A 15388-nucleotide genomic window follows, 5' to 3' on the forward strand; every position below is an offset into this window, starting at 1 on the left:
TATCTAATGATGCAGAAATGTGTCACTGATTAACTGATAAGCATAATAATCTGAATGTGTAGTTTGACACAATGCGTGTAATAAGATTGAGCACAAAATGATATATAGATCTGCATTTCTCTCTCGAAATCTGCTGTGATGCGCTTAATAAGACTATTTTCTTATGAAAAGTCACATTTACTGTGAAAATCTGTATGTAGGAAGAATGAATGAACAATGATTTTAAACATAACTGCAGTTTTGATTATTATGTAAAGTATACTTAGTAATATATTACAATTTAAATATTTTTTCTATTTTTATATTTCTATTTTCTCCCATTTGATACATAAGTTGATACATTATACAATATGTGTACAAATATTTTCCCTATTTATTTAAACAATATCATAAGCATATCTGTCTTTATTTCTTATAATTTTTGTCATCTTTTTCATATTTGTACATGCTTCTAACATATTTAATAAAAAAAAATGGTATGATTAATATTAACATTAAATATTTGTACACTATAAAGTTTAATATACACGTATTATTAGTTGCCTTTATAACCTTTATAGAACAAGATGTATAATCCCATTCTCTTGTTATGATACATATAAATCTGTAAAAGCTATAAAAATCATGTAGAATTATAAAAATGATGTAAAACTTATATTAAATTTCTTTTTATAAATTCTTTTCTTTTTAAAAATTGATAAAATACTAACATATTTTTAATCAGAAATTTTCCTCTTTTTAAGGTTAATATATACATTTAGAATTTTATATTTTTTTAATCTATATGTATAGCTGTCTAATCATTATGTTGATATGTACTTTATCAATTCGTTTCATTGGTACATTTTCTCTATTAAATCCTTGTACATTTTTATAATAACATATTTCTTAAGCTTTAATGTAGGTCCTAATTCTCCAGTTGATATTGAAAAGTCATGAGGAAGAATTTCGAATTTTTGTACTTTTTGAGCATTACTTATAGCATGCATATTAGCTCTCTTGATTGCCTTGTCAATCTCCTCGTATATCTGAAAAAAGAAAATTAAGCACTTTCTAAGATATAATCTAATATATGAGAATATATCATTTTTTCTAACTAAATGATTCGAAAAGAATTTCTATGATAAAAAAAATAATGATTTATATGAATTAAAGAAAAAATGAATTGCAACACTGTCAAACATTCCTATCTTCTTGTTGGGTTTATCTTATACATTGTTTATATTAAACACTTAATTACTTGCTTTAGTTTTTGAACTATATGATCCATATATATTCATATATACTTCATATTGAACTACATTATTAAATATAACTATTTTTTAATTTTCATCGAAATATCTTGCTTACCAGTGAATCACGAGAATTTATAACATCCGTCACTGTCTTGGCTTTACTACCAATGGATTTCGCCCATTTCAACACATCTGGATTTAGTGTATCTAAAGGCTCCCCAGTATCATTATTCATATCACTCTGGAACATACATCCGATAGGATATTAAAGGAAATAAGGTCATTTAGACCTTATTTCCATGTTTACATCCAAGCACTAATTTTTTACATTTGGATATTACTGAGTATCTCATTCGTTATACCTTAAGTGTAACGAGCACTGTTAAGTATTTCCTTTGATCTCCGATTAATAAAGCATTACTTAATGCCGGCAATTCGGTTAATATTGCTTGTTCTATGTTAGTTGATGCTATGTTTTCCCCTCCACTTGTGATAATAAGCTCTTTTATTCTACCTACAAGAAAATACACATAAAAAGACATTACTATATATTATTTTTATGTATGTAGTAAAATATGAAGGTGTAAGTATTGGCTTATATTTAATAAGAATTAATGTAGCGACGTATGCAAACGCGATAGATGGAGGAGGACAAGCGCTTACCGGTGATAAACAAATTTCCCTTCGAATCTAATTTACCAAAATCACCGCTATGCAACCATCCGTCTTTGTCTTTGGTTTCCGCAGTTTTGTCCGGTGCATTTAAATAACCCATAAATATGTGTCGCCCAGCCATGCAGATCTCTCCTTCGCTATGCTCGTTTATATTGTCCAATTTTGTGTACATTTCAGGTAAAGCTATTCCAACACCCTGCAGGCTAGGATCGAGAATAACGACATCTTATCATAAATAATAAATTTTAAGACCTTTAACAAAAATTACATTTTTGCCACAAGTGACAATAGATATAACAAGTTGAACAAGCAGGTGCAACTTACGTGAAATTCTTAAGATCGATTAATGTGTGGGGCCCACCACTCTCAGACATTCCGTATGCTTCTATCAACGGCATATCCAAACTCAAGAAGAATTTTTTGATGTCTATATTAATGGGTGCTGCCGCGCTAGCGAAGATGCGGCATCTATTCAGACCCAATGCCGCCTTTATTTTGTCGAACACAAGCCACTTCGCGAAGATATAGCCCCAGTGCTTATCATCCACGTTGTTCATCTTATTCGTGTGATAATAAAGCCCTTGAGCTTTCGCCCATTTAGCGATCCAGGTTTTTATAGCGCCGTTACTGCGTGCCTTCTCCATCATTTTTTCATGAAACTTCTCCCACACTCGGGGCACTCCTAAGAAGAGGGTCGGTTGCGCTACGGCCAATGTCTCCAGCAATGAACCTTTCAACGCATTTTTATCTGCGAAGTATATTGTGCTCGCTATATAGATACCTAACATAAGGTCACATACCTGAAATTGATGAAAAAAATCCAGTCACGACCAAATGAAATGTTATTCCACTCGATGACAACTCACCTGAGCTGCAACATGAGATAACGGCAAATAGCTGACTACAACTTCGGTTTTGTTAGTCATTTCTAAGAACTTACACACACCTTTTACACAATGCAAAATATTGTCATGGCTTAACATCACCGCTTTTGGATACCCACATGTTCCTGACTAAAAAACAATTGTAAATTAAGTGAACAATTGCGATGCGTTAGACAAAGCACAAGGAATAAAAATGAACTCAACATACCGTGTACACTAGAGTGCAACATTCGTTTATACCGATCAACTTCAAAGTGGATAATAATTTATCGTCTGATTCCTTCTTCCCTATCTCCAATAGATCGTCCCACTAGGAAGAAAATAAAAAAGTTAGGGCACATATTCTTTTTTCCTTAATAAACATTTTCTTTTCTCTAGCAAAAATGACATAAATTATATAATTTACGCACGCTTAAAACATCTTTCTCCGTAGGTATGCCTTCGTATTGAATAATCGCCTTCAAATTCGGCAAACTGCTTTTTACTTTCAAGATTTTTGCCAACTGTTTCTCATCTTCGACGACTATGATATTTGCTCGACTATTTTCTGCACAATATTGGCATATCTCCGGAGAATTTGTAGTATAAATTCCTGTAGCAAATCCACTAAAACAAAATCAAAAGAAAAATAATATCGATAAGCTGTGTGTTTAAACATAAAATAATATAACTAATAACAATATTGTTTTTCCTCTACATAAATCGTACGAATATATATGAATGGCGAAACCAGTGCTGAATTAATCCTTTGAGTGCGGAACACTTCAGGACATTTCGGCGAATGAGGACGAATATTTTAGACTGTCGCAGGTCAATTAATGAAAGGACTTCTTGAAAAATCGAAAGCAATGAATACCGAACAAACGAAGTCTTATTTACTACCCTACATTATATTCATATTATTATTATTATAAATTATATTCAAGTATGTAAAAGAACGTATGTACACAAGTGCCTAACGGTTTACATAATTGCTACTTGTGCCGGGAGTGTGTGAGCCGAAGAAGTTCATCAAGATATGTGTATGTACACGATCTATGACATTTACTGGATAAATGTGTTTCATAGTTCTTAAAAAAAAAAGTTGAGCTTGCAACGAAAATAAAATGAATTAGAATTAATTATTTATCAAGAGACGCTACCCAACAAACAATCATGATTTCTCTTACCCAGCATATATAGTCGCGAGATCAGCAATAAACCATTGTGGACAATTAAATCCCAATATACAGACGCTGTGGTATCGTTTTAAGCCTAATTTCAAGAACGCCTTAGCAACAGTTCTCACAGCCTGTTCGTATTCCCTGTAACAAAAATAAAATTAGTATTATATTATTAATTATATATCGTCACGATATAGCTGTATTTGTCGTACGCAATGAATCACTCAAAGCATCACTCACTTTCAAGGTAAACAGACTACATGCGATTTGTATATTAAATTAAATTGTGTTTTTACATAGTTATATAATTAATATAGTATAATTAATCTCTCGAATGTACACGTTTAGCAAAAGATAGTAAAATCTAACTACAGCTTTGGAAAGGTATTCCAAGAAAGGTATTCATCGCACAAAATAAAGATGAGGTAATTTAATAATTTAAGTTAAGAAATCGAAGAAAATTAAAATTTTCTTGAAATATATTTTTATATAATACGAACTTTTTCTGTAAAGCAATACATTGTGTGCATATTTAAGGAACAGAATTGTTTATCATTAAGTGTAATATAACACATCGTTATGTCTGCTCCAATTTAATCTCGAGCAATTCCGCTGATACAGAACACACAGGAGAAATTTTAAGGGGCCCTCGCAGCAGTCGCATGATAAGCGTTGGGCATCTTATTCGTTCATTGCGGTTCATCATCCGAATAATGTGAAGAATATATATGAAAGATGTCTTTTTTTTTCTATTGAATACCGATTATTTTAGCTGATGCAACACTTACCGATAGGTGTACATAGTTCTTTTCCCATCGGGTCCTGGACAAGATACCAGCGCAATATGATCCGGATAATATTGCGCTGTTTTCATTAAAACGCTAGGTATCGATACAGGCACAAACGAATCGTGTTTGTTGCTGTCCAACTTGATTCGAACTTTACCGTTCGCTTCGCACGTTGTATCCACATCTGCAGGCAATACCTGATCTGGTCCTGCAAACAATCGAATTATGCCAAGAAATAATTCAAGAGAACTCGGAGAGTTCATTCCTTTTGGAAAAAAATGGATAGAAGTGAAGTGCACAAAGAAAAATGTCTGTTTTTCTGATAAGAAAGGCAATTGTTCTGCTTTCCTTTTTAAAATAATGTCTAGTTTCTATAAAGAATATCTATCTAATCATTTGGTTTTAAGATATGTTTATCACAAGTTTTAAAGCTCATTATCATATGTTCAAAAAAATAAGAATTTATTCTCTTTTCCAGAATGTTATAAAATTTATAGAAAGCGCAAACTGAGAGTTTTTGTTTTAATTTAATATTTCTGTTTCAATTTAATTTTCTTGATGGAAGTACTAGATTTATTAGGATCTAGAATTTTGAATAAATTTGGGACGCTTATGATACATAGACTTATATAATAGATATGGAATCATGATTATGTATGGATTGTGTATGGAATCATATAAGTGATGTCAGATTGAATAAAATTACCATCGAGTCCAGTCTCACTAGGTATTGCGTATTTGACTGCTTGAAGCATATTCTACAACAAATAGCAAACAAATTATATACATTTTGCATGTCTATTGATACTTCAAAATAAACTCATACTATACTGCATTGTACAAAAAATATTTAAATTCTTCAACATTTTCGAATTAGAAGTGAGCACTCCGCGAATTATTTAAACGGGCATTACCGCGCATAATATGCGAACATGAGTAACGAATTGTTATTGAATTTTGAATTTTAATTACCAGAAGATATTCAATTATAATAATAAATGTAACTACACTTTTGCATACTCTTGGTTCTTTATTTTTCGGCATTATTTCATAGTTGAGATAAAACATATCATGCATCTTTGATCCAAATATTTCTGCAACATGATCAACCGTTTGCATATCTTTTTACGGATAACATATCTATATGACAACATACCTTATTATCTTTCGTGTATTCATTCATGAGTCTATACTGTACAGGCTGAGACGCAGACATTTTTTCTAAAAGAATAATATTATTTATAAATAATGAAAGATTGATAATACAGTAAGAATGCACACGTTCCACTAACACAGATGTATAACAGTTACATTGTCGTAATATAACGAAATATAACAGATAATATAATATGTAAGTTGCATGCAACGTATATGTTCGATATAATTTCTTATTCATATGAAATTGTATAACATAAATGTAATATGTTATTTCTCCGTTATCGATACCGGTATAATTAGTTATCGAAAAATTGTTATTGTTGTAACAGTTATATAGTTTACTAAAATTTAACATAACTTGAAAAAAGATATATATATATATATATATATATATATATATATTAGAGATGTGCGAATTATTCGAATTCGAATCGAATCAAATCTAATCTAATGTAATTCGGTTCGATTCGAATCCAAATTCCTATGATTCGAATCCGAATAATGCGAATAGGAATCAAATACATTATCAAATACATTATAATTATGTTTGCGTGCATTAGTTACGAAATGGGCCATCTGGGCCTGTATGTTTGAACCCTTAACTTCTAATTAATTTAACTTATAATTAATAACTTAATTATAACTTACTTTAAATATTTAAATATATATTTTACTTTAAGATGATATTACAATATCAATATTCCCTTTCATATTAAAATCTTCGATCATTATTTGCATGTTTAATAGTCATGTTAAATTTTTTAATGATTCAATTCGATTTCATTTGATTCGATTCGAATTTAAAAAATGAGATTCGATTCGATTCGACATAAAAATTCTTGATTCGTATATCTCTAATATATATATATATGTATATATATATATATATATATAATTGTTATGTACATATCAAACCGAGAAGAAAAGTACCATTTTGCAAAAATCGTAATAGTTATTAAGTTATTAATGATTGAAAAATGACCACATCTAGAGGCTATTTTAATTGATAACTTGAAAATTTGCGTATTTATTTGCAAAATAGTAAATAACTTTGTTCAGAATGTCTTAATCTACAATTATATTAGTATAACGACTATTGTGCTTAGCGACAAGTTCAAGGTTCAAAGTTTAATATAATCATATCTATTGCCTAATACCGATATTTAACAAAATTCAAATTTATTTCTTTACATTTTTTGTTTATTTATAACAAAATAATATTAAAATCATTTATTATTGCTGTTATATTGATTCATATATATATATATATATTTATAATTAGATTTTCAATTATTAATATAGCGATTTACATACACACACACACGCGCATGCACGCACGCACGCACGCACGCACATACACATGTATACCATTCTTGTTTAATCAAAAGAAAAAAGCCGCTGAAAGTCATCGTTTGCTGGTAGAGACTTACGGTGAGCATGCTCCAACCATAAGAACATGTGAAACGTGGTTTCGACAATTCAAATGTGGTGATTTCAACGTTCAAGACAAAAAACGTCCTGGTAGGCCGAAAACGTTTGAAGATGCGGAATTGCAGGAGTTATTGGATGAAGACCCAACACAAACTCAAAAACAATTGGCAGAAAAGTTGAATGTGAGCCGAGTAGCAATTTGTGAACGATTACAAGCGATGGGAAAGATCCAAAAGATGGGAAGATGGGTGCCACATGAATTGAATGACAGGCAATTGAAAAATCGAAAAATCATCAGTGAAATGCTGCTTCAAAGGTATGAAAGGAAGTCATTTCTGCATCGAATAGTAACGGGTGATGAAAAATGGATTTATTTCGAAAATCCCAAACGAAAAAAATCATGGTTATCACCTGACGAAGATGGCCCATCGACTGCAAGGCCAAATCGCTTTGGTCGCAAGACCATGCTCTGTGTCTGGTGAGACCAGGTTGGTGTCGTATATTATGAACTGTTGAAACCTGGAGAAACAGTTAATACTGATCGCTACGAACAACAAATGATCAATTTGAACTGTGCATTGATCGAAAAACGTCCACAATACGCTCAAAGACATGATAAGGTGATTTTGCAGCATGACGCGCCGTCTCACATCATATAGCAAAACCAGTCAAAGAAGTGTTGAAATCACTTGGATGGGAAGTTTTATCGCACCCGCCGTACTCTCCAGACCTGGCTCCATCCGACTGCCACCTTTTCGCATCAATGGGGCACGCGCTTACAGAGCAGTACTTCGCCGATTTCGAAGAAGTTAAAAAATGGCTCGATGAATGGTTTAGAAAGGAGAAACAGTTCTTTTGGAATGGCATCCATAAATTGCCTGAGAGATGGGCAAAATGTATAGAATCAAATGGCCAATACTTTGAATAAATATATTTTAACTATCCATTGTAAATAACGTGTTTTCTTTAGCGAAAAAACCAGAAAGGAATTCCGACACACCTGGTATATGTATACGGATATTTTACGTAATATATTTTCGATAAATGATAATGTAATGTATTTTGCCCTCTTGTCACCTGACAACCTTATGTATAACTTTGATAGAGACGTACGATAGAGGCGGCATACAAGCTGTTTAGCTTTGTTTTTTATTGCTGAACTGACTGCATTAATTTGCATTTATTTTCCTCTCTTCCTTTTTTTTTACTAACTTCTAGATATTAGTCTATTTCTTTTTATTCACAACGTTCTATTATTAACATATATTATGTAAATGTCGTCGTATTAAACACTCACGAGACAACATAATACTGAACGTACCAGGTATGTAAATATGAAACCGGAATTTTTGTATACACGTTTATTGTATGAAAATGATAAAAAATATTTTATTCGAAGTATTACCCATCGCTAGCTATATATTTTTCCCACCTGTCTGACAATTTGTGGATGCCACGCTAAAAAAACTGTTGCTCTTTTGAGGCAAACCAGTCATCGAGCCATTTTCGTACATTTTCGTAAGAAGTGAAGCGCTGCTCAGCAAGTGCGTATCCCATCGATGCAAATAAGTAGTAATTGGATGGAGCCAAGTCTGGTGAGTAAGCCGCATGCGAAAGTATTATATTTCCCAACTAAACGCCTCAATCGTTTCCTTCACCAGTTTTGCTGTGTGTGATGGTGCATTATCATGAAGCAAAATCACTTTGTGTTGCCTTTTTTGATATTCTGATCGTTTTTCACGCAAAGCTTAATTCAAATCGATCATTTGTTGTCGGTAGCGTTCAGTATGAACGGTTTCGCCAGGTTTTAGCAGCTTATAATAGATTACACCTTTCTGATCCCACCAAACACAGAGCATTATCTTCCGTCCATAGCGATTTGGCCTTGCAGTCGATGTCGATGGTTCGCCTAGAGTTACCCATGATCTTTTACATTTAGGATTCTCAAAATATATCCATTTTTCATCGCCAGTCACAATTCGATGGAGAAGTGACTTTCTTTTGTATCTGGCGAGCAGCATTTCGCAAGTGGTTTTTCGGTTTTCCTGCTGTCTTTCATTCAGTTCATGTGGAACCCATTTTCCCATCTTCTGCATCTTTCCTATGGCTTTCAAACGTATGGAGATGGCTCCTCGTGTCACATTTAATTGACCCGCGAGTTGTTGTTGCGTTTGAGCGTCATCCTCATCCAACAATGCTTGCAATTCGCTGTCTTCAAACTTTTTCAGTGGTCTTTCACGTTCTTCGTTTCTCACGTAAAAATCGCCACGCCTGAATTTTTTAAACCACTCAAAGCACTGTGATTTACCAAGAGCATGCTCACCATAAGCTTCGACAAGCATTCGATGCGATTCTGCAACAGTTTTCTTCAGATGGTAACAGAAAATCAATGCTGTCCACAAATCGTAGCTTCCAGGCACAAAATTCGACATGTTCAACGCTATTACAAGCTATGCTGTTGTATGAAACTTGTATTGTTGTGAGTTGAAAATCTTTGTCAGTGTCAACAAATGAAAATGGCGCTAATGACGCGGTTTGACGGTAACTACGACAGTGACGGTAACATTGACAGCTACGGCCATCTATGGGCAAATTCTGGTTTCATAGACCTCAGACCTGGTATCAAGCTAGTCCCCGTTGTTATAATTTCTTATTAAATAATGCAAGTAATATTTTTCACATGTTTTTTCATTAGTAAAAAATGCAATGCAATGCCAATAGAACTTCTCTTCTGTACATCCTGCAGAAAAATTCCCTTAACAACTTTTTAAAATGCCTAAGGAATGCCTCAAGACTTCTCCAGTATATCCAGGATGAACTCAGCACTTTATACTAAATAGAAAACCAACATATACAATATTGCTTTTCTTTATAAAAAAATCCGTACCGCGTGCAACCCAATACTCTTACGATATTTCATTTAAATATCGGAATTTAATTTCGACTTAAATTCCGACAGAACATTATTCCGATAAGTTCAAGAAGTCAGTGTTATTACGACATACACACACACACACACACACATACACACACACACGATATATATCGTCAAATATACATATACAAATATATATCGTCGTATTTTAGGCATATCTAGAACGATAATTCACGCAAAAAAACTATCTGGAGAAATTATTAGTACTCTCAATACAAATGCTACCAAACTGCTTAAGGAACTCACAACACGATAATGATGGCAAGCTTCATGAATAACAGTAACATAATATTATTACTGCATTACTGCATTATAATGTTATTTTTGCAATTTAAATCTCTTCAGTTTTAACATTCCAAAGATTTGTTTACTTGTCCATTACGTACACGAATAATAATAAAATAATAAATATGATATACCGATATCGTTTGACAATCGCGTATTATAACAGATGTGCAGTTCATAGCGTTTTGAGCATTCACAGAACTTACAAACGTTACGCTATCATTGCGTTGGCAGTACTACAGGTATGACATAGAATATTACCGTTAATATCGCGATAACATTATCATTTAACTTCAAATAGCTAGCTAGAAACTACCTACATACAAGCAGTTTGTAGCGCTGAATATGGCTTTTTCTCAGATATACCAAAAGACAACAGATTATACCTCTTTTTAATTTTTCTACATAAATAATAATCACGTGACATTCTCTTATCATCGCATGGCGTCAAACAGATATTATAAAATAAAAGCATTAAAATTTATAGAGTGCAAGCACATCGAAGCAATCGCTACAACTCGCTCAAGGTGCACATGACGTTTCTTCGTTAGTCGATATGTGTATCATGTGAAAAAATAAAAAAGGAACTAATTGAAAAGCAAATCATCATATATCGGATTTCAAAATGATTTGAACACTCTTCTTGGATGCAGTTTCCGGAACATGGCTGATGCTTCAATGAGAGAATTTATCCCTGACAAATTTCCATAAGTTAAATTCCCTCATTAAATATCGGCTGCGTACTGAACGGCATTTGAAAAAAGTATACAAATCATGCGAAATTTGCAATCCAATATATACAAATTTCCATTTGCGGTGAGATTAAATGTTTCAAGTCATTGCTGTTGAAAGCGTATGCAACGAAGTGTATAAAATCTTCGGACTTTGCCTTCCACTTTAGAATAAATATTGTGTCATTAACAGAATCGCATGTTTTCCCCATTTTTACACGTTTGACGAGCAAATCGTGTGTGTGTGTGTGTATGTGAAACGTTTGTTACCGAATGATAATGCGAGAATATTATATAAAACGTTATCTACCCTCGCATTGAACCTTCCGACTAGTACAACGACTTTAGTTTAGTACAGACGATTTTAATTTAATACAATATTCTATCTAATGTGCTAACGTGAAAATAATGCAGTTGCTGTTTCGTTCGCTCTCATATTCTTTCAGTCTTGGTCGACGACGGGTCAGCCACGATGGAAAAACACCAGCAAAGATTGTAGCGAAACGTAAAATTATCTCTCGCATTCTCGTGATTAATATTCCTGTTTTTTTTCGTTTTTTCTACTTTACGCTGTTAATATATGCTGTTAATATTTCCTGTTTCTTTTCGTTTTTTCTACTTTACGCTGTTAATATGTGCTATTATATAACAGCGTGCTATTAGTATAGAATATAAGTATAGTATATAAGTATATAAGTATAGTATATAAGTATATAAGTATAGTATATAAGTATAGAATCGTCGATTTCTTATTCTTAGATCAGCATTACATTATTATTAGATGATTAGATTAGATTCAACAAAATGAAAATATTACGTATCTGCATAATTGCATAAGACCGGCATGAAATATTCAATAGTACGCCTGGCATGACTTTTGAATATTCGTAATGAATCGCAAGCGAATCAAACTCAGCGCACGAATTCACAGTGTCGAATTCCCGCTATGCCAATACGCATACATGAAGAGTACACACTTTTCTTTTTAACGTCACTGAGCAATCTTTTATCTTATTGTTTTGTCTTATTGTTATTTTCTTTTCTTTTTTCCGCGTCATTCGATTCTTCTTCAATTGTACATGTCAATACAGCCATTGTAGACCAATAGAATCATTATGAGATATTTCGCATTTACAGTGCTCGGAAATTGTATATCAGATTGCCCGTTGTAGCGAAGCGTATTACATTAATATTACAGAATACTATACCGCTGTAATTCATGTCGCTATTAACTTAAAGTTCTTAAACAATATAGTTCCTAAATATAGAGTTACGATCAATCTCTACATATTGGCAATGAAACAACTCCAAACATTTCTAACATGCTGCAATGAATATTAGTGCTGTCAATGTCTGGTGGTATTCCGCCAGAATACTCGAACGAACTCGACCAATAAATCCATGTAAATGAATATATGAATAAATAAATATGTGATATAAGCCTATAAATCGATTAATAAATAAAGTGGAATAAGATCTCGCGATTTTTATCTTTCGTTCTCTACAACCTTGGAACGTACAAAACTGTGAAGTTTATTAAATTACTCAAACTTATAATTTATATACTTCCATTTCAGTGACATTTAGCTTTCGTAACGTTAAGAATCATGATTAAAACGCTCATGTAATCGTTAGGCATATTACATGCTACAACGTTCGTATATGAAGATAATATTTACCCAGTCAGAACTATAACGTTGACTCGATATTGATTTGACTTTATAATGGTCGATGAAACGTTGAATCAACGTTAATTCAACCCTTATCGGCGTCGAATCGATGTTGTGGTTCTAACTAGGTTAGTATTGAAGTAAATAAATATTTATACTCGTAATAAATCATAATGTTTAATTAAGTTATATTATTTTCTCTTTTTCTTCAACAGCATTTTTCATCTGAACATATATGATTATGTATATTCAGATATAGAGACCAAATACATATATGAGATGCATGTATATGTGATTATATCGGGTGTTTCAGACCACCCGGGTCATTGTACTTTTTCGTAAACGCGACATTTTAGAGAAAAATGTTTCAGACAAAAGTTATAGGGCTTCAAAGAATCTATTTACTGATGCTATAAATTTGACCTTGGGATGACCTTGAAAAGCCGTATTTTAATAATTTTGAAATTTTCAAAGGTCGATAAGTTAACAAAAGTTAGGGCACTATTATAGTAATATATTCTTGATAGTAAATAAAGTAAATAAGTCTAATACTATTTTTTCTTTCGACGGATAGTTAGCGAGATATCGTAAGTTAAATGTTGAAAAGTTACCAAGTTATCCTTAAAATCTCAAAAAATATTAGGCAAATAAAAAAATATTTCAGACAAAAGTTATTCAAATTAATTCATGGAAAAAGACGGTGTAATAAAAAATTGGAGTTTCCATTTAAGATTTTTATGTTGATCTTGACTGGGCTTTTCAAGGTCATCCCAAGGTAAAATTTATAGCATCAGTAAATAGATTCTTTGAAGCTCTATAACTTTTGTCTGAAACATTTTTCTCTAAAATGTCGCGTTTACAGAAAAATCGGGTGACCCGGGTGGTCTGAAACACCCGGTATATAAATATATATGAGTAATTTTCTCCCGGAAAGATAAGACAAGATAAAATAATCAATGGAAACTTGATTAACATAAGATACAACGACGTTCAATTTTCTTCTTTTTATACTGACAAGCAGTATGACATTAAAAGAGAGCTAAAGGAAGCTGAGATTTAACACACAAAATTTAAATTTCAGAGATATGATCAACAGCAAAAAATAAAAAGTGGGCAAAACGATCACTGAAAAATATAACGCGATCGACATTTATATAAGGAGAGCATTAGATCAAAAAGAGTTGAGGAGTCGTACAATTTACAAGCGTAAAACAATTAAGAGTCACTCGTCAAGTTGCATTTTAATTCGCGTCTCTTTGACATTATTCGTTCTTTCATCTGACATTCCATGTTTTTCACTTACCCAATCGTTCGGATAAATTTCTCAATCACTTGGTAAATAGTACCTCGTGCCCCAAAATCACATATAATAGTAAAATATCGCTGCGTTCTCGTATTACTCCGAACAACACGAAGGCCGTTGAGCTACTGGCGATTTATATCGACTGCGTGTATGTAAATGCTTCACTTTCATACGTTCGCATTTAGTCGTCGCACCATGTGTACATTAAGATTTATCGTATCCTGGAAAAGGAACAACATTATATCAATGCAAATTTTACATCATTATCTGAATGCTCTTAAAGCAACTAATGACAAATTTTAATAATTCAGTAGTTTTATGTTTGTGAATAAAACAGGAAAACTTCTTTATCTTTCATATAATGCGCTTCTTAAGTCGCTTCTTAATAGCTGCACTTCTTCCTTATTTGTTGGTTTTTAACCGACGTCATACATCTATATTTCTCTGTCGGGAAAAAATATATGATAGTAATATTTATTTACTTCAGCTTTTCGTTAAAAAGGGTACTTGGTTTATAACATCATGTTAAGGGGAGATATATATTTAGAAGCATCAAAAAGTTAGATTTTTTTCTAATTTCAACGTTGAAATTTTAATGTTTTGACTATATATGTCCTGACTATATATCTCAGGTCGAAGTACAGATATAAAAATACGACTGCTTTATTAATTTATTGTGCGTTTCTTCGTAGAACTACCCTAGACTATACCCTATACTATACTATACTAGTTAATATCCTATACTATATCCTATAGTCAATGTAAGTAATAAAGAACTTCGTGTACATTCTTCGGATTTTTCTGCGAGACTCGTAAATGTGAAAGATAATTTATCTCCTTCAAGATCTGGTTTAACAGATTTAACAGGTTTAATAGAATACTTAAAAAATCTTTAATATATGCAGTGTATTGAACTCATTCGTTCATTTCCAAATGATATGTTGGGCTAAACAATTTTTATGTGATTATGGCGCATTTATTAAAAGAGTTGGAAAGTTAATAAAAATTACTAATAAATATATAAATAATGTATAAAAAAGAAATAATAATAAAAAGTGCGCTCGAAAAGTATACACTAGAAATAAAAACGAAAAAAAAGAAAATGCAAGAAAATAATGAAAATAAATTAC

At 32.3% G+C, this 15388-nt stretch overlaps 1 protein-coding gene across 3 annotated transcripts; it reads right to left on the bottom strand.

Moving 5' to 3' along the window:
• Nucleotides 1–758: 758 nt before the first annotated feature.
• On the bottom strand, nucleotides 759–14489 carry bgm (acyl-CoA synthetase bubblegum family member 1). Of its 3 annotated transcripts, XM_011152928.3 has the most exons (14): nucleotides 14259–14489; nucleotides 5902–5966; nucleotides 5452–5503; nucleotides 4746–4953; nucleotides 3964–4098; nucleotides 3205–3400; nucleotides 3003–3104; nucleotides 2857–2923; nucleotides 2777–2781; nucleotides 2235–2710; nucleotides 1899–2113; nucleotides 1598–1749; nucleotides 1351–1476; nucleotides 759–1028 (listed from the first exon to the last, which is right to left on the bottom strand). In XM_011152928.3, exons 2-14 carry the CDS (start codon nucleotides 5959–5961, stop codon nucleotides 834–836), a joined length of 1989 nt encoding a protein of 662 aa, XP_011151230.1. In that variant the 5' UTR covers nucleotides 5962–5966; nucleotides 14259–14489; the 3' UTR covers nucleotides 759–833. The 3 variants fall into 3 exon arrangements, with proteins under 3 accessions (XP_011151230.1, XP_025152462.1, XP_011151228.1); XM_011152926.3 differs by having other exon boundaries at nucleotides 834–1028; nucleotides 2777–2923; XM_025296677.1 differs by lacking the exon at nucleotides 14259–14489 and having other exon boundaries at nucleotides 2777–2923; nucleotides 5902–5961.
• Between the last annotated feature and the right edge of the window lie 899 nt (nucleotides 14490–15388).

The sequence above is a fragment of the Harpegnathos saltator genome, unplaced genomic scaffold, assembly GCF_003227715.2.
Source record: "Harpegnathos saltator strain DR-91 unplaced genomic scaffold, Hsal_v8.6 scaffold10, whole genome shotgun sequence".
NCBI lineage: Eukaryota > Metazoa > Arthropoda > Insecta > Hymenoptera > Formicidae > Harpegnathos > Harpegnathos saltator.

Bases quoted from the DNA above. Each gene is read 5' to 3' on its own strand.
- bgm (XM_025296677.1), bottom strand. From the start codon at position 5,961: ATGTCTGCGTCTCAGCCTGTACAGTATAGACTCATGAATGAATACACG. The intron at 3,105-3,204 runs GTGCGTAAATTA...TTTTCTTCCTAG, and splicing joins CGGAGAAAGATGTTTTAAGC to TGGGACGATCTATTGGAGAT. The intron at 1,750-1,898 runs GTAAGCGCTTGT...ATTTTCTTGTAG, and splicing joins GGGAAATTTGTTTATCACCG to GTAGAATAAAAGAGCTTATT.